The sequence below is a fragment of the Acanthopagrus latus genome, chromosome 7 (genome assembly GCF_904848185.1).
Source record: "Acanthopagrus latus isolate v.2019 chromosome 7, fAcaLat1.1, whole genome shotgun sequence".
NCBI classification, from domain to species: Eukaryota; Metazoa; Chordata; class Actinopteri; order Spariformes; family Sparidae; genus Acanthopagrus; species Acanthopagrus latus.
In genome coordinates, this window is record NC_051045.1 from 15,837,308 (window position 1) to 15,857,321 (window position 20,014).

The 20,014-nt window shown below is 40.4% G+C and overlaps 2 protein-coding genes across 5 annotated transcripts; both read right to left on the reverse strand.

Annotated features, from left to right (window-relative positions):
• Positions 1 to 1,002: 1,002 nt before the first annotated feature.
• Positions 1,003 to 4,597, reverse strand: ssr4 (signal sequence receptor, delta). The gene is made up of 6 exons (XM_037105582.1): positions 4,395 to 4,597; positions 4,056 to 4,174; positions 3,882 to 3,956; positions 2,568 to 2,657; positions 2,377 to 2,442; positions 1,003 to 1,660 (listed from the first exon to the last, which is right to left on the reverse strand). The coding sequence occupies exons 1-6, from the start codon at positions 4,441 to 4,443 to the stop codon at positions 1,556 to 1,558; spliced, it is 504 nt and encodes a 167-aa protein (XP_036961477.1). The 5' UTR covers positions 4,444 to 4,597; the 3' UTR covers positions 1,003 to 1,555.
• A 2,545-nt stretch (positions 4,598 to 7,142) lies between these two features.
• Positions 7,143 to 19,915, reverse strand: LOC119022805 (rho GTPase-activating protein 4-like). Of its 4 annotated transcripts, none has more exons than XM_037104126.1 (22): positions 19,864 to 19,915; positions 15,419 to 15,508; positions 15,056 to 15,227; positions 14,745 to 14,907; positions 14,448 to 14,510; positions 14,225 to 14,353; positions 13,980 to 14,108; positions 12,714 to 12,935; positions 12,524 to 12,625; positions 12,034 to 12,207; positions 11,425 to 11,509; positions 11,183 to 11,210; positions 10,987 to 11,086; positions 10,769 to 10,829; positions 10,336 to 10,413; positions 10,091 to 10,219; positions 9,889 to 9,994; positions 9,236 to 9,463; positions 9,093 to 9,148; positions 8,787 to 9,015; positions 8,641 to 8,689; positions 7,143 to 8,028 (listed from the first exon to the last, which is right to left on the reverse strand). In XM_037104126.1, exons 2-22 carry the CDS (start codon positions 15,483 to 15,485, stop codon positions 7,885 to 7,887), a joined length of 2,514 nt encoding a protein of 837 aa, XP_036960021.1. In that variant the 5' UTR covers positions 15,486 to 15,508; positions 19,864 to 19,915; the 3' UTR covers positions 7,143 to 7,884. The 4 variants fall into 4 exon arrangements, with proteins under 4 accessions (XP_036960021.1, XP_036960022.1, XP_036960020.1 ...); XM_037104127.1 differs by lacking the exon at positions 19,864 to 19,915 and adding an exon at positions 19,673 to 19,696; XM_037104125.1 differs by lacking the exon at positions 19,864 to 19,915 and adding an exon at positions 18,198 to 18,335.
• Between the last annotated feature and the right edge of the window lie 99 nt (positions 19,916 to 20,014).

Below are 20,014 nucleotides of genomic sequence, written 5' to 3' on the forward strand. Positions count from 1 at the left end.
GCTGGAGTGCTGCTGCTGTGTCCGAACACGTACTTCTCCTTGACTATCTAGGAACACCAGAGGGACAGCGATGCCTCTCCTCTGCAAACAAAAATAGCCCAAATTTCCACTGAGAGTACAGCCGCAACCTTCCAACTGAACATGTTTACAGCAACAACAGGGTTGGTTTTATCCATTGATAACTACTTAATATGATCATGAGTACCCTTTAAAATGTCAGATTTAGCCCTCATTTGATTGTTTTAGTGTGGATTCTCCGTCAGTATGTGTAAATCATTATTTAGGGAAATTATTAGAAACTGTTAATCAGATCAGATATAAAGCTGTAAGTATATCTGTATAACAGTTTTTCATTTCTCCAGGAATTAGTCTGTCTTAGTCTGTTCCTGAGTTATGGTGTTGAATCATAGGCAATGAAAGTTTTTCTGCAGAACATTACGTCATCACAACATATACATGTAATCCTATTAGACATTTGCGTGAATGTTGTCATTATTAGCTTATGGATTATTGAGTTAAAGTGTTAAAGTAAAAGTGTTTTGTGAGGTAAGGTGACCTTTGACGATCAAATTCTAATCAGTTCATCCTTGAGTGTTAGTGTACATTTAGAACAGTGAACAGAAGGTCTTTGTTTCATCATTTCAATCCACTTTAACTTTCCACTGTTTTATCCCAGCATTCTGTTTATTTTTCATTTGTGTTCATCTGTAGTAGTTTCTTTTTCTGTGAAGCATTTGTATAGTTTGGAAAAGTTCTTTGTAAATAAAGTGTACTATTTTATTTGTGACAAATTTTGAAGGAATTGCATCAAGGCGTTACTGAGATATTGCATACACAAGAATGGGACAGATGACCCATAAACAATTTCTCAGGCATGGCTATCATCTGCGTAAAAGCATTGAAAAAAGAAAAAAACATCTGGAATAAGTAGCCACGTGTTCAGTCTGCCTTGGAGATAAAGCAATTTATAGAAGGTTTATCACATGAACCAAGACAACACACTGGAAGAAAAACAAGCCATTTATTCATTTCACTGAAAGAGATGAATACACTTGGCCTTTTCAGGCCAGCCAGTGCAGTCACGTTATTTTTCATTTGCATCGAGATCCTGACCTCTCCCTGTTGGTGTTCAACACATCTGTACAGTCCCACTCTGCCCAGTATATCCACACAGAAGGACAGAGGATGAACTGGTCTTGGATTAGGGACATTTTTTTTTAGCAGGACTTAATACAGTACATGATCTTAATTTGTTTGGTTGGCTTTTGTGGTCCAGGTTTACTGTTTGATTTTATCAAAATTACAAAATTTCCTCCACACTGACAAGACAAACTCATGACACAATTCATCTGTAAATTGATAAGCTTGATGGCATTCAGACACAGTCTGAATAAAAAAGAAATACAAAGACTGCTGCTCCTTCTCCTCGTCCCAAAGCAGACCATGCGGCGAAACCTTTTTGGCTTGACACCACACTGGATGATGGATCGTAGGTCATCGCCACCTGAATTCAGTCTTTTACGATCCAGTGGTTAAATAGTGATTGTGAATCTGATTATGCTTGGATGGTGCTCTTAGCGCTGAAGGCCATGTAGTAGACCAGGATACCAATGAGGGCCGCCACCACCTCAGTCGACACCCATGGGCCGTTCCATGCACCCTATAGAGAGATTAAAGAAAATAGAGGCTCGTCACCGGTTTATAGAGGAGAAGTAAACAGCAATGACCAACTACACGTTCCAGTTTCACCTAGTTCCAAGAATACTCTGAGCCTGAAAGCAACATGGGTGATTGCTCAGATTGCACCACATGTCACAAAGTACACAATGACCACAACTCAATAAAAATTCTGTTGTAGTGGGGAGGGAAATCCTTTAGAAATTACTTTGGTCTCTGGGGTAATTGGAAAAAAAATGTCAGTAATCACATGGCTAATTACACAATCTCGAATGTTCGGAGCAACCTTGTCATTCATTGGCAGTTGTATTTTTGGCCACCTAGTGAATGTACATGCAATATTCACGTCCTTGTAAGTCTGCTTTTGGTCATAATAGATCAGTATTTATAGAACCTTTTGCAGAAAAAAGGCTGTCTGCTGATCGATGCCACAAGACTGAATCAAAAGCACTTAAGTTGTAAAGTCCAAATATAGAGTAGAAAGATGCTACACAGCTCTGTAACGCTAAGAGGGGAATCTCAAAATCAGGTGATAATTCTGCGTTTATAACTTCACACAAGTATTCATGTGATTCAATGAATCCTATGAAAACACTTACTGTAGCAGCTCTAATTCTCAAATGTTTATTGAGTTAAACAAGGTTTATGGCACCATGAGTGCAGTCATGTGTTCGATCTGAGGGTCTATGGGAGACTCACCCTGTGGTCAATGTTGACAGAGAAGAGAGGCTCAATGGCATTTACATCTTCATTGTTTCTCTGGGCCTGGAACAAAGCAGATTCAAAATGTGCAATTCACATTAAACATTTTTTCCCCTCAAAACGATGGCACGTTGCAAAGCAAGTGGAGCTTACTGGCAGGAAACTACGATTGACAATTGAGTACTGACCTTGCGCAGGGCACTGTAGGACTCCTCATCGAAGAATTTGACCTGATATGTTCCAGAGCTGGCCTGTTTGTGAGGAAGACTCCAGGACACCTAAGGGAAGAAGTCACATGTTGACAAATATCAGATTTAGTTTTTTTAGAGTGTCTGAATTAGAAGCCTTCGCTCCTCGCCGAGAGGTTGTGGAGTGTGAGCCGCTGAGGATATGGGCTGTGCAGACAAAAAAGCTAAAGTGGTTATGTTCTGTATGGCCACTCAGAGGAAAAGATTGTACCCTGCTGTAGAGGGGTGGTTAATGAACAGGGATGAAAGTGTAATTTCAAACAGTCACTCCACAATGACAATCACGTTGTTGTGCTTCTTTGCAGGGAAACAGAAAAAGATGTCTTGAGTGAGGAGCTCATACACTGTCAACTATTTTCGTAATCAGCTAATCATTTAAGTAATTTGTTTTGGACTGTTGGTTGGACAAGATGCAATATGAAGATGTCGCCTTGGGTTCTGGGAAATTGGGATGAGCATTTTTCACAGTTTTGGGACATTTTAGAGTAACTGGCAGATTCATCCACAATGAAAATACATTGTTAGTTGCAGCTCTACAGGCCATCATATGAAGTGATAGGGTTGTTAGACTGAAGTGACAATTCCCTCCCAGTTCATGTACAAAAGGTAATGTGGGGCAGATGCTGATTATTGATCAGACAGTTGAACAGTCTGATATCAGAATGTTTTTGCTTTTTGATAAACTCCAGATTGTAACAGACTGTTCACCTTTACATAAAAATGTAACTCTTTGTGTCAAAATTGTTGAACAACCAGTGATGGACTGAGAGTACGATTTACTCAAGTAGTGTTCCCAAGTACGATTTTCGGGTAATTTGCAAGAGTATTTCTATTTACTGCTACTTCACACTTCCACTCTACTGCATTTATTGATACATTTAACTTCTAGTCCTTACAGATTCAGATTATTCTGTTTTTATAGGCTTTAAGCTGTGACAGGTTATCAATCAGATATTGTGGGTGAGAGGACACTGCATCAGAAGACATTTTTAAATAAGTCTATTCAATCTGCAATCTCACAGAAAAATCCCTGACACTGATAATCAGAAAGTGCTGAATGTTGGCCTGATTAATGGCCTCCCCATAGTTTAAATCTGTGACCATGTGACAAACTGAGATTTGCAGTTGGACAGCACTCAGTACCCAACTCATTGTGGCTCTATGCTCAGGCCCTCTTCAGGGTCCTTATCTTTCAGATCACAATGAGAGCTAACCCCTCACACAGTGCATATGAACTCGAAGCCACTTCCATACCTGGTACTTGCCAACATCCTGGCCTCTGGTCACTGGGAACTGTCTTCCATTGACATCAGCATACAGAGTCACACTCTGGAGAGCACAGCAGTGATCATCAGTGGAAGACAATGGCACGATAACACCAATATATAATCAGACTGTTTGCTCGAAGTGTTAGAAGTGGACTGTTACCTGAGCTCCGTTGGCACAGGCCAGGCTGAGCTCAACGATGAAGACAGACTCGGAGGAGATGACGGCGTCGGAGGTGGTGTAGGCCGACGGAGTGATGACTGGGTCCGTGCAGCTCTCTCCTGTAACCACACAATGCAGAGAAGGGTTAATGAAGTCTTTGACACCAAGGTATCATCTACACAGAGTTAGCAGCTAACACGCACATCAATAAGACTCATATTCTCCCTAACTCAAAGCACCAATCGAAGTGATTCAATGGGCTACTTAGCTACTAGCTATATCTGGTTAGCATTAAAGCGTAATTTAGCCCCGCAGATTGCAGATTCCCCGCTGACTTACCGGAGCAGGCGACCACCAGCAGAGCGAGGAAAGCGGCTATCCGAATCATGGTGGCGTCTGAGAGGTTGTCTAGGAGGGTTTTGTGTTGTTCCTGAGGTCCAGCAGCTCAACTGTTCTACTCTTCTCACACTGACAGAAGGAAAGAAGTCCACCTCAGCTCACCGCTGCTACCCCTCCGCGGCTGCGCAGGAATGACGTGGACTGTTGCGCCGTGAAGCATTCTGGGAAGCTACCGTGTCGACACGTCATCTGATCTGAGTTAAAACAGAGGATAGGCTTTGAATGAGTGAAAAAATTAGCCATTTTAATACGTTTTAACACACATCTGTTTGCATACAACACTTTAAATGTGGTATGTTTTGTGAAAGCTGTGAAATGCGTTGGTTTTTGTGTGATATTTATCCAGTGGTGGAAGAACTAAGTCCATTTAGTTGAGTTTTTTTTATTTTTTTTTTAGGTAACGTTACTTATACTACTGTATAAATCAACCTCATTACAATAAGAGAAATATTGCACTTTTTTACTTTGAAAAAAAAAATATGTGAAAGCCATACAGTTTACGCTGCAGATTATTTTGAGTTGAAAATATGAATGTGACAGACCAAAAGTAGGCTGCACGACAGTTTTAATAGACTCGTGCCAAATCAGCTAAAACATTTGAATGCATATTATTTATTCATGTGTCAGTGATTATAAAGCTATACAATAATACAACGTGAAAAGAAGGCAATCTGTTGACTTATGAGATCTTTTATTGTATACTTATTATATTTAAAATGTTGATAAAACTTCAACATTCTTATTAAAGGTCCAAGTGTAATTTTGTGGAGGACATTTTAATCAGAAGAAAAAGATCCTCATTGACTGATTTTCTTTATGCCTAGACAAACTAAATGAATAATGTTTTCATGACTAAATAAACAGAATAACCAACTGACCTTAAAGGACAAAACAGTTACATACAATTTTACTTTGTTTATATGTAGCGGACCCTGCCACCTTTCTAGCTTCAAACAGTGTTTTGGGGACCTTATTTTCCTCTGAGAACAACTTGTTCATTCACTTAAGGAAAATGCATATTTGAGTTTCTTTTATTGCATCATTAACATTGTAAAAATTCTGAGGTTAAACATACACTGTGACAAATTGCTGTATATTTACAGTGGATTTAAAACAGTATCCTACCGTATTTTATAATAATCATAAAATACTTTTAAATATTCATCCCTCACATGTGAATTAACAGTTAAATCAGTCATTTAACAATTACAGTAAATAACTGTAATTTAACAGCATAAAATAGTATTTGTAATGCATTGCTGCAAATTTACGGTGGATTACAACAGTATCTTACTGTATTTTTAAACAATTGTAAAATAATGTTAAATATTCATCCCTCACTTGTAAAATAACAGTTAAATCAGTCACTTAACAATTACAGTAGATAACTGTAATTTAACAGCATAAAACATAATTTTACATTATCTTAATGTATTTTAGAATAATTGTAAAATAATGTTAAATAATCCAGTCCAGTCAGTGTTCTATACTGTATATAGTATACTGTTAAAATAACTGACAGTCGTTGCATTGTAAAATAACAGTAAAATACTGGCATTCCTGCTGCCAGTATTTACTGTTTGTTTTTTTTTTACATTGAAATTCTTTACAGTGTAGAAGTTCTATTTTGCATGCAGGATGTTTTCTTGTGATAGAGTGAATTGCATAAATACTCTATGCACCACTGAATTTATTACATCCTTATGGTTTAAAGACTTATTTTTAGGTCTTGAGGCTGATATTGGCCAAATAACATTACCAATATAATACAAGCAAATCCCACATGCACTGTACAAATGTGGATTAGAGAGGTCTTTAATCAGCTAAAAAATCTTACCCACAATACATCCAAACCGTTTTCATCTCAAGCTTTGCAGAAGCATCCAAACATGTGGGTCTATTTAATCAATTACTTTTTCTTTTGTCTTTTTTTCCATCCTGCTGGCATTTTCCATGCGCGTCACCATTAGAATAATTCAGGAATCATAAATATTTGTACAATTTGACTGTCTTAATGAAAGGTTTCTCCATGTGTAAATGTTTAGTAATGTTTTCACTGTCATTCAAGTTAATAGACTTTTTTTCACAGAAGAAATTTTTGAATGTCACAGCAGCAAAAACAGATGTTATCAATAATGGTAATAACCAATGATGGCTGCTTTCTTAAATTCCATTACCATTTTGAAGCCAGGCCCTGCTGTGGTTAATCTGGCAGACTCAAAGTGGAATAGGCCTATCATTAATTACATATGGGCTAATTAAACTACTAATTAGAAGATTTTTGACCTTAATCTTTTGTTTTTGCAATAGTCCTATTGTTTTTTGTTGTAGTTTTTCAGATCTACATAACACATTTCTAAAAAGCCTTACACCATTCATATAAATAGATTTTATAATCAAGACACATTTGATAGTTTAAGCCTACTAATAAAAAAATCAAGTGATACATTCCCTATATTGCAGTCCTCATATATAGGTGACTGAAACTGCTAAAATCAAGAATACAATAAATAAATGGCTCAATAAACAGGTAATGTCATTAAATGCATAAATTATACAAAACAATAATAAATACATAAAAAAACAAATTGATATTTCTGTTTGGGAAAGTATATACATGTAGATGAATGAAGACATACAGAAACAAATCAAAACTGAAATATAAAGTCATGTCACAGTTTTCAAATTAATGCCAACATGTCCTTGTATTATCACCTTTAGTGCATTTAATGGCAATTTAATTTATTGAGTCATTCATTTGTGTCAGATTTTGGCAGTTTCTGTCCTACATACTCAAGCGAAAAAGGAAAGGCAAACCTAGCAGAATAGACAAAATATTTATTCGCCGTGTAGCCTAGATATACAGACAAATCAGAGTGTGAATCAAATTACAAATAATTAAATAATTAGTACAAATTCCTTACAGCTCTAGTAGTCACAGTTTTCTTATCTTTATGTGAATAATGGATGTGTATCTTGTATGGAGATGTGTATTTACTGACTAAAAATGACTGCCAAAATATGTCTTAAAGTGGAAACTGTTTAATATCAACACCTACACAGATGCAGATAGTTGCATAAGCACACTCAGCTGTACACAAAACACGTTCGTGCATTTCAAGTAATCCACAGTTTCCACATTGTACAGCAGGTCTGCAGTCTCAACAGGAGTCTGCTGTAGAAAACATGAATGGAAGGGCTTCTGAGTCAGGAGCCGCCCAGTGGAAAGAAGCCAATCAACAGACCTCAGAGAAGGGACTGTGGGTCAGTGATCTCAGTTTTCTAGAAATAGATGTGCTGAAAGCTGCTGTCAGAGCACATGACCCTACACCTCAGTTTTCATTTGTATCGTCTCTCTCGCTCTTCCCATGTCATCGACTATTGCCTGTCCTCTTCAGTCCAGTGGATCTGCTCCTTTGAAGGGCCTTGCTCATCTCCCTCTGCGTCCATCCCGCCTCCCTTTCCTTTGGGCAGCCTGGGCAGAGGGAGAGGAGGCGGCGGTGGTGGAGGGATCTGACACTCCTTGCCGCAAGAGGAGCTCCTTGAAGACCGAGTCCATCTGGCGACAGACCTCCTGTGAGATGAGATAAACAATGGTGGTGAGAGAGAGGGGAATAAAAAGACAAAACACGTCTTTGTTCTCTGCACCCACTTCTGCTCGAGACGTTCCGAGTGTGTTTGTCAGAAAAGTCAAACTGCACTGTCAGTAATTCGGTGCCACTTTCTATCAAGACTCTTAAAGGGTTTGTAAGTTATAACTCGAATATATTCACTAAAGCTCTGCAGAACCCTTAAAAGCGGTTTATAAATCACTTTTGAGTTGACAGCTTGACAAAACTCATTGCTTTGTGTTTTCCTCACCCAGTATAAAACATGATTTGTCTCTTTAGCTCTCATCAGTTCATCAGGAAAATCTCTAAAAAGAGGGCTCAACAACTTTGCCTCTGGAAAACATCTGAATCCATTTTATGAACATCTTGAAACATTAACAACTTCAGACTTGAATGATAACTTCAAGGAGTTATTGACATTTATAGTTGCAGATTACTCACTAGAACATCATAGCCCTATTACTTTTTATCTATATAAAAGTGATGGAAAAAGCCCTTTGTTACAACTTACAAACCCTTGGTTTGCCTTGTCACATAGTTGGACCAATGAACCAATGAGAAAAATAAAAACAGACCTTGTCTAATTGAATAGGAATATCCTCAGAAGATGAGTGTCCCTGATATCTGTATGTGCAAAAAAAATAATATGATGAAACAGTGAATATTAATTTAGCGCACAAACACAATCAGTTAGAAGGCTGAAACATTCAGTGGTACTCACTCTCTGCGCACATTGCCAGGAGAGTGGAGCTGCCTTGGCTTGCACTGTGGCCCAACAGGAATCTGGAGCATTAGTTTCCCACCCGAAGTGATTCCGCCCCCTGCTGGCCCACCCGACATCCTTCTGCTCTCGATGGAGCCACTGCTGTTGGCTCTGGGGCGGTCTGCCTTCTGTGTCGCGGCTGAAAACAAGCCTGTGCTGTTGTCAGCCGAGTATCCCGTTTCAAAATCTGTAAGCACATCACAGTCTTTTATTCTATTCAAAGACAATATCACAGTTGATTAACTAAGATAAGCACATACTTACCACCTCTGCCATGTGTGTACTCAGCCTCCACATCGCCTTCGTCAATGATAGGCTCACTGTAAAGGAAAAAAAAAACCCTCAGGGGATCCCTCCACCAAATATTGCATCCTTGTAGCGTTGTGTGTGAGCATCTATTCTCTCACCAGTCATCCTCCTCCAGTGTCATGCATTTCTCATACACCGGGCCTTGTAATTCACTCTGGCTGGGGAAGATGCTCTCATGCTGGATGATGAGGTTCTTCACAAGGGCGTTGATCTGAGGCTGCAGGGTGACGACATCGTCGTCGTTTTGCCCTCTCACCAGGCTGGGGCCGAAACACACAGCCAGGTTGTAAGGCTGCATCATGTTCTCGTCGCTGTATTGAGACACACTGGAGGCAGAGACACAGAGTTAGAGAATACATAAACAATATACAAAAGCATATTGATCAAACTAACTAAACGAGTCCACTGGGGACCAACTACAGCTATTAGATCTGGGAAAGGTCACTTAGTTAGTTAGGGTGATCTCCCCAATGATTTTAGATTCATTCAGCTTAGGTGGCACCCAAAACAGGCTACTGAACCCTAAAACCTGAACCTTTTAATGGTAGGGAAAACTCTGGAGTTTTCATTACATTTGATTCTAATAAATATACATTGTGGAAGAACAAGCCTCTGATCAAGCTAATAAGACACAAGCTAACTAGTAAAAACATTTTGTCCCTCCTCTCACTAGAAAAACATGGTTTCCTGTGAGACATTATCATTCATGTAGACTCACTTCCTGAACAGCAATGACTGTTTAAATACTCACTGATGAAGGAATGCAAAGAGGTATCTCATGACGATGATGACCGGCTTGGGGTAGGAGGAGATGACTGTTTTGAACTGAGCTGCTCTCTCCGCCTCGTTCTTTATTTCTGAGAAAAGGTGATGAAAGAGAGATAAGCTACTGCTGTGCGCTCTCAGTCACACTCATTTCACATTTCAACACATGTGCTCACACACACACTTACGAGCGTGCTCCAGAAGTTGGCTGGTGCTTCCGATGGGGAAGAGGGGATTCTCCAGACCTCTGAAGTAGAGCTTCAGCACTCCAGCGACAGAGTCCAGGTCACATCTCCGTTCAGCCAGTGGGTCCTCTCCTGCAGGGGAAGCCCACAGCACACTGCCCCACATTATTAATGCTCACCGGGGGGGGGGGTACTCTGTAAGGATGCATACGAGTCACAGAAACACACACAAAAACACACAGGCCTACCTCGCTCAAAGGCGTCCCTCAGGTTGTTGACCTCCATCTGAGACCCCGGCACCCTGAATATCCCTTCATGGTGGAGACCTGATGAGACAGACAGATTATTAGATTCCCTTAGTGATCTAAACGATCTGAGAAGATTCAGATTCAATGCTTATTGTAACCGTGTGTCTGGGGACAATCATGGTAAATACAGCTGCAGACTGTGTGTTGCTCTCAGCCCCTTCATTTCAAGAAACCGATGTCTGTTACAGTAGACTTTTACTCAAGCAATTTTTTCAAATGCTACACAGTGACTTGAGATGTTACTTTAGTTTTATTTGTTCAAAGGAAATAAAACAAATGGGATCACTCTCCTGTAATAGTCAAATATGTTTTTGCGCTTGAGCTGCAAATGCGCAGCTGCTGTTTCCGTGCTCCCTCCGTCTTGAATACTCACCATTTAGGTTGATGAAGCAAATGCAGCTTTGCACAACAATTGGGATCTGTTGTCCTGATGCCTGAAAGGAAAACACATCACAGGATGCAGTTCCCAAACAGCAAATCCAACACATCATTGCCAACCAAAAAAAGAAAGGTGGCAGTATATTGGATATACCACGACATAGAATCGATAAAGAGGACAGGGTGAGACGGTGGTGTCATGGTGGTAGCTACCTGTATGAATGAGAGCATGTCTCCATTAAAGAGTTTGTGGTTGTGCTTCAAATTGGCACTCGAGTGATTCTTCCTGATTCGCATAGACATTCCATTGTGTCTGCAGAGCCAAATACCATGATGTGAAGACACAGTTAACAAAATTAAACCAAGAACACACCAACTCTATATTAGAAGTAAACATTTAAATCCATACCTAGGCTGATGTCCATTTGACGCCTCAGCTAGGAGGAGAAAAAGAGGAAAAATAACCAGCATAAATGAGAGCCAGACAGTAAGGAATAATCAGAGGATCAATATTTAATCTTTGGAAGCAGGTTACAGTAAAACGATTTAGCTGGTAATGATGCCACACAATGCAGCAACTGTTATCAAATGACACTCTGGGTCAGCAGTTTGCCTTTTGGTGTTGATTCGTGAGAAATACAGAAGCGATACCTTTTTCCACGGCCACTTTGAGCTGGTCATGCTTGGCTTGCAGTTTACATACCAGGGAGCTGCCTAGAAGGTACTCTTTCACTCTCTGTGAAACAAATCAGCAAAAACTAGCTGTGAAATAAAACTGAAAATAGCAGTGCATGTTCAATGACACTTTGGTGTCTACATGACTGTGAGTCAGTTGCCTTGATCAAGTGTGCAGTACCCATCCTGGATTTATTCTTGCCACTGAAAATAACCCCATATATATCATAACAAGACTACACATGTCAAAAAATAAAAACTATACGGAAACAACTCTGGAAACTAAATGAAACTGAACTGCATTTAAAACGAAAAGGAAAAAGGAAAAACTAATGAAACATAAAAACTATGTAAATAAATCTGCAAATCAGATGCAACTGAAAGTCATTATCATGCTGTCACCATCAGTCCCTGTGGTCCTCATTATTGTCTACCAAAACCCAACAGTTTATCCAAGAAACCACATCTGACATCCATCAGCTGTATATCATATCATTCAAATCATTTTACCACCCTCATGGCGTGTTAACAAAACAACAACATATAAAAACAACAACATAAAAAAAAGAAAAAAAAGTGCCTTACAGTGAAGTAGAGGTTTTCTATTTCCTGCAGGTTGGCTCTGCGTCGGGCCACACTGGGCTTGACTGTCAGGTTCTCGGTGCTGCCCTCCTGAGAGGACCCACTGCTGGGGTCCAGATCATCGTCACTGATGTTCTCCAGCAGGGACGACTGGGCCGCTGACATGCTCTTACTGGCCTGCATGACAGTGTGTGGCAGAGATAAAAAAAAATAAAATAAAAAATAAAAACTAAATACAATCCTGCATAATATCATTCATTTATTTTGAAATCAACACACAAATTAAGTCCAATACGTTGTTTCTTCCCCACGTATTTACATATAGGCTCACCTTCATATATTTACCTGAGCTTTCCATCTACTTTGATAAATTACAGTAAGAAAAGCCCCGGGCTCATATGTGACGAGTTCTAAACATTTGTGGACAAAAGAGACTTAGCAACAGAAAAGTGATAATGAGGTGTTAAGGGTTGTGTGGTGTGGTGTACTCTACCTCCTCTGTCTCCTCAGTGACCGCTCTCAGTCTGGTTTGGATCTGTTTGAATCTGGTCTCCAGCTCGCATCTCATCTCACACTCCGCACTGACCTCAGTAACCTGACAGACACAGGAGAGTTCATTAACACAGAACAGCCCATTAATCCACTGAATGCACACACACACACGCACACACACAAATACAGACCTGGTCTCCATCGTGGGGCTGGTAGGAGAAGCGGAGGGGCATACAGAAGGTGTTATAGTTGTCCTGCAGGAGGGTGTCTCTGTCCTGACTCTGGTCCAATCCGGACACGGTGACTTGGAGCTGCTGCAGCCCCGTGCCCAGGTTCTGCTGGTCCCGCCACCGACTTGACAGGTAGGCCTGCATCACCCGGCTCAAAGAGATGTGGTACCCTGCATCTGCACACTGAGGGAGGCATGGACAATGGACAGTAATCATCTATATAACTAAGGAGACTTCCTACACACATGATACTAAAGACCAATGCCAGCCGACTGCTAGTGAAGTATGAGTTGTATTCAAGTAACATAAGACGAAGTTAATGGTGATTTAAGAGGAGGAGGAGAGACCATAACACAGTCTTCAGGGCAAGGTAAACCAACTGAGCTCTATAAGTGACACATAAGTTAAGAGTACAGTCGCCACAGTTTACCATAACTCATATATTAATAGCTTAATCATTTTATCAATATTATTTCTTTTTAAACTTCATTGATGATCATTCAAATATACAAACATGGCAGACACGAGAGAGAGACACAGATTTGCTGGATGCATGTTGTGAAACATTTGGATGTGCATTTCTTTGATACAGAACTTATATGACAATAACCAGGTCTTCCACCAATCAGTTCCTATAAAAATGTGGTCCCAGAAAGCTTATTTCTCTCAAAACAATCTTTTTTTTTTTAATGTATATGTTTATCGTTCATTTAGCATCCATGTAACATCACATTGATCATCAAAAGGGGGTTTATTCTACTCTGATGTGGTGACATTTGGTTAGATGAGACGGGCTTTAAGGAATAGCTTTCAATACAATTACAAATTGCTCATAAACACTAACAACGATGCTGCCAAGTAATATTAAAAGGGATGATAATTAGAGCAAAACAAAGCCATTGGAACTGACGTACACATGTGCTGTATTATGACAGCAAATACAGTGAGAGCCTTCATCCTAACACTCAAGCACGACACAACCCCGAGAGGCCTTTTTAAATTTGGTACTGATGACAGCTGCATGTGGGTACAGAACGTTACAACTCAAAGAAAGACAATAACTGATCTTAACATGTCATTCCTGATCGGTCCATGTGGTGTGAATGGCCCAAGAGGTGGTAGATCATAACCCTTTGTGAGACATTGTGTTTGTTTCTGTGCAAAGTTAAAAAAAAAAAAAAAAAAAAAAGACAACAGAAACAGAAGGGTGTGAACTGATGTGCTCACATCTATGAGGGTGGAGATGTCTTGAAGGTAGTACTTATTCATGGAGGCGTTGGCTGCAGCCAAGTTCAGGAGGTAATCGTTTCGAGCCTTGCTGCACTTCAGGTAGACTTCTTGGACCTTACCTTGTCTCTACAGAAAAAAAACAAAAAAACAAAACAAAACCCCAACCATCAATAAAAGGAGAATTAGATATTGTACACAAACACACTCTGCATGTATCACCACATAAAAGGGCATTTATTTACTTTCTCTATCAACCTCCCCAGTTTCTTTGCAGCACTCTGCTTCTGCTTTTCTTCCTGTTTCTCTGCCTCCTTCAGCTTCCCCTCTGCACACACGTATTCAGAGTGGTACTGGTAGTATGTCCTCCATGCCTGCACACATACACACATACACATACAGCCATGCTTTCCTTTATTTGTTTGGTGGACTGAAAGTGTTTTTTTCAGTGGTAGGTTTCACACTTACAGTTTGCAGCTCTGTGGTAACCTTGAGTAGCCCATCTTGCAGCTGAGTACAGACGTCTTTACTCTGGCAACAAAAGACCACAAGGCGAGATGGCACAACACAGAAGGAACACAGTGAACCACAACCTGTGAGTTAATGTCAAGAGTTCAAGAGAATTACAGTGATTCAAGGTCTGAAGAGGAAAGTGACGGCTTTGTTTTTCTGACTCAGGTAAATTGTACGGTACAGGTGTAGACCTGTCCCAAATAATGAAAGGCTCTGCTGGTGTTTGGTCAATGCCGGTGCTCATATCAGTACCTTCTTGGCAAGACGTTGTGTGTACTCTAGGCAGTGTGTGAGTGGCTGGAGGAGGACGTTGCTGCAGCTCTCACTGAGTCCACTGTGGTCCTTGCTTTCTTGGCGGGTCTGGGACAGCAGGGCCAGCCAGACCTGGGCCACCGAGTGAGTACTGGGCTCCTTCCTGAGCACAGGTAAAAGAGGAAAGGAAAAACATAAAAAGCTGTTTGTTACCACCAGGAAGGCTCAACAACTGCACCCTCAAATGAAAAATTAACTGCTAGTTCATTCTAGTGCATTACGTGCTCTTCCAGAGGCTGTTTTGCCTTTACCTCTTTATCCTAGAGGTGAACCGTTCAGCAAGTCTTTCAAGGGAGCGAGCGTACTCGCTTTCGATCTCACCCCGTCGTCGCAGGTAGTCCGTCAGGTCCTGAAGCTGCTGGCTCTTCTGCTCGAGTTGAAAGTCCAACACCTTCAGCTGGTCTACAAGCTGGCAACGTACCTCTGAAAGGCGGGGGGGACAGGGAGAAGGAAACACATACAAGAGAGAATATGACTCATTCTGAAAGTCTTACTGGGGTTGAGAGACTGAGTTTTTCCACACAAAGAGCACATGTTGATCACAGTTAAGATGGTGTGTGTGATGAAGAGGGAGGGGTTCCGAGAAGAGTGCCATTTTAAAGCCACCATTTTACCTTTGATTTGTGTGTCGTAGTCCACCAAGCCAACCTTTTCCTTCCGGAGTTTCACATGGGAAGTCATAGTTGCTCCAACTGGGTGGAATTCTGGATAAAAGGAAGTGGATATTTTGTGTGGTTTGCATGAAATCCCAGCTGTTTCATGTCTGTTGCAGAATCACAGTCTGCCTCATGTTCATGCAAGCTATTCTGATCTTCTTAACAGAAAAAAACCCATAAATAAACCAGCCCTGCGCCCCACTGCTGCACCCAAGCATGCCTCTCTACTCTACAAACTCTCACACCGTTGGTGATGAAACACCCCCCACTCAACCGACCACGCTAACTTCCTCCTGCAACAGAACGAGCAAAAAGTGCATGTTCATCTTACTGTAACACATCTCTGCAAACTGGTCACCCTCTGCTGAACGGCAGATGGCTAGAAAACCAGTTGGCATGTGCTGCCTGCCGCACCGGTCGGTCACACTGCAGAATTGCATTGGGGGCAAAAATAGCTCCAGCAACAGCTCACTTGCCCTAAAAATAGGGTGAACCCCAAGCTGCTACAACTCAGTGGGGATGTTTGTTCTTAAGACTATTGGTGGTTCTACCCACAATGCTCAAGTTTACTGATGCACTCACTGTACATTCCCAATTTTTAAGAATAAATGGCTCATCAACCTTAGTATTTATTGATATCTCTCTAACCAGATGACTGTGAACCTTTAATAAAAGTTGTATTTTAGTGCAGACCCGCCTTTACAGCAGACACCATGAACAAAAGTAGCTGTTGTCAACTTTGGTTTCTTTTCATTTTTAAAATCGAGATACAGCTCGATTTTAAAATATCATGCGACGATCAGAGTTCACAACGAACTAACTGGACGACAGAACCATTATAGAAAGTATATTCCCGTTTAGGCTCAAGTTTTATCAAACCGAAACTCGGGTTTAGAGTGGACAGACATCACTGTCATCACACAGACACCATTGAGTAACATTTCTCTGTAAAACAGTTTTTTTGGTTGTATGACAGAAACTGCGCTTTATGATATCTTGCCCTTTTCTCAAATCATCCTACGGACCTTTGACAATCTGAGAATCAACAACTAACCAAGTAGATGAAAGAGAATCTTTACAGAAAGTGTACTCCGGTTTAGGCTCAAGTTTATCTATTGAAATAAGAGTTTAGACTGGACAAACACCGATGATAATAATAATAATAATAATAATAATAATAATAATAATAATAATAATAATAATAATAATAATAACAACAACAACAACAACAACAACTGATGAACATTCATCTGAGATTATGAAGTTCAGTGACACTAAAGACTGACTGACATCTGATGGGCCTTTGACAATTTGGGAATCAACATCTAACTAAGTAGACGATGGAGAATCTTTAGTATATTCTGTTTTTTCCTGACCGAAACTGTGTTTGACAAACACACAAATCGACAGTCATCATCTCTAAAACAGTTACGTGATAAGCTCTGCTTTTGGTTTCTTGCCATTTTATTGTCAAGTTGTAAGACCGAAACTAACAACTCTGCATAACGTCTTGTCCTGTTCTCAGCAGACGATAGATAAAGAAGTGCAGAGAATAGGGCCGCAACATCTCGCTGCATGACAGTCTTTCCAAGCATTGTCTAGCTGAACTTTGAGAACCAGAAAATTGACAGCTTAGCCACTGGTACGTACAAGATATCCCTTGTGAGGATGACTTTTAGTTCACATCAGAAAGGGGAAGAGTAGGGTGTTTTCTTGCTGGATCATAACCCTCTGTACACAATCACCCCCCACCACACACACACTCTCTCTCTTTCCCCCATCCACTTCCCCTTTTTTCAGCAGCAAACACCACTCATCAGCATTCTCTTTAGCTGAGACGTTATCGGACCTGCTACAAATGAGTCTGCTGTGTTACAGCAAACCCAAAACTCCCTCATAGAAAAGGAGTCTCTCCCAATATTCAATTTTCCAGCCTATGTCACCCTTTTCCATTAGCCATTTCATACTTTCTCTGTGTGATCAGCAGTGAATCACCAGCTCCTGTCGTCACAACATGCTGTAATATTTTATTTTCAGTTGGTCTCAACCTTGCACTTGGTTTTTTCAGTTGCTGTAACAGTGATCATGCATGTTTCACAGTGAGGTTTTCACAAGCTCAAACACATACGTGCTGCCTGACCTATGAGACATTAATGACCTGAGGGCTGCGACTGTAGCCGACAATAACATATCTGAGATAATCAAGCGAGAAGGTCACTCATAACAACTTGCTTGGCAGCACAAAAACACGTTTGTTGGATCTAAACTGGCCTGTTTTGGTGAGACGAATGAAAATCAGGAAAAGTTTAATACATCCAAATAAAGAGAGAGTCCTACCTGACGAGGAGCAGTCTTGACTAACGTCTTCTCCACACTGAGGCAACTAGATAATGCCAGTTAATAGCACAGTAAGTGCTCAACTGTTTCACCTCCCCCTCACAATGGACACGGATGAATGTGGGTGGAGAGGAACTCATCTCTCTCTCTCTCTCTCTCTCTCTCTCTCTCTCTCTCTCTCTCTCTCTCTCTCTCTCTCTCTCTCTCTCTCTCTCTCTCTCTCTCTCTCTCTCTCTCTCTCTCTCTCTCTCTCTCTCTCTCTCTCTCTCTCTCTCTCTCTCTCTCTCTCTCTCTCTTTCTGTCACACACTCACTGCTCTCACTTTCTCGCCCATCATCACACTCTCACATTCAGTTTGAACCATCAGTGTGTAGTATGGAAGTGCAAAACGAGTAAAAACCTCTTTCTTCCCGAGCCTCTCTTTCAAGCTGCCTCTTGAACTCCAGAGAAGGTTTTCAGTCCAATCAGACACCAGCTGTTTTCACTGATTAGTCCCTCTGCACTCCGGCTATTCACTGGGTACTGAGTGAAATCAGCTGCCATGGTGTTCGGTTGGAAAAACAACACAGAGGGCAACTCTAAGCCAAGATTAGCTCCCATGCTGTGTGACCACACTTTGTGATGAGTGCAAGTAATTGCTGCATGATTCATCTGATAAATCAATTCATTCTTTTTGTCTATGAAATGTCAGAAAAATTGCGAAAAATGTCAATTAGTGTCTCCAAGAGCCCAAGATGAAGCTCTCCAACGTCTTGTTTCATCCACAGCCGAAAGATATTCAGTTTACTGTCACCGAGGAGAAACAGAACCTGAAAATAATCACATTTATGAGGCTGACCATTTAGATTTTTGAGCTAATTCAATTTAAGAGCTAATAACTTAAATTTATAAATTGATAATCAAAAGAGTTGGCAATTAAGTTTATAAATTGTAATCAATTAATCAGTGTAATCAGAGTAATGTGTGAACAGGGAGCAGTGACGGAATGTAACTGTAAAGTATAATTCTGAGATATTTCTACTTTACTTAAGGGTTTCCATTTTCTGCTACTTTACACTTCCAGTCCACAACATTTTAGAAACAAATATAAAACTCTTTACTCACTACATTAATTTGTAACTTTAGTTACATGTTACTTTGCAGATTACATGCTGCATCAGAGCCAAGGAAGTGCATATTCAAATGTATTAATATGCGATTGGAAAAAACACTGATTTCAATAAGGAACTGCTGAATATCTGATCCAACAGCCAAGCTAATAATCAATCAGAGCATACAACACTATACAGTACTAATATATACATAAGTAAATATATGTATAATTAACTCTAACTCTGAAATTATTGACTTCTACTTAAGTAGCATTTGTTCGAGGGAGTTTCTGTATCATCCAAGTGATATTTTCATGTTGTCTTTACTGTTAGTCCAGAATGACTGCCGGATACTTTTTACGACGCTTTTAAAACTCGAAGCTAATAAGGGCCTTTGACTTCAGATACATTTTCCAGTAGCTGTCATCACATGCACACTGGTGACAAAATAAAGTAACATTGCTGCTATCAAATCCTAACTCATCTAAGCCTGATCAGCCTGATTTGAACAGGCGCAGCGTTGTCATCTTCTCTCACCTCCAGCTGTAACGTGATAAATGGCATGAAGGCGTGAAACAGAGCTATTTTCAATGTGTCGCAAACCGACAATCTTTTCAGAAAGGCCAGAGTGCAACATTTGCTGTTATCTGTCATGCACTTCTCTCTCAAATACAACTCCAGTTTGACAAAGGGCAATGTTGACTGTAGGAGGTCACTGCTTAGTTCTCATGTATTGAATTACTTTTCAGTTTAAAGCGAGGCTGAACTTAGCACCTTGAATTACCTGTTAGCAATTAAGGATTCCCACTGTCTGTTAACTCAGCTGTGAAGAAAGAGGATTCAAGTCCAAAAATGTTTTAGGAAGTACTTTTGTTGACTAAGAACATTTTCACTCTCGTCACAAATACCATATATCTGCATGAGGAATTAGCATTGATAGGAAATGTTTTGCACAGACAGAAAAATGTGACGAACCCAATGACAGCGTGTACAGTCCGCTTCCTTCATTTCATATACTGGCGTCCAAGGGTCACATCCGCTGTAGTTTAACAGTGTGCCTGCAAGTCTTTATTTGATGATACCACTAGGAGTCACTAAAGTTGGGAATTGTAAAATCCTACATACT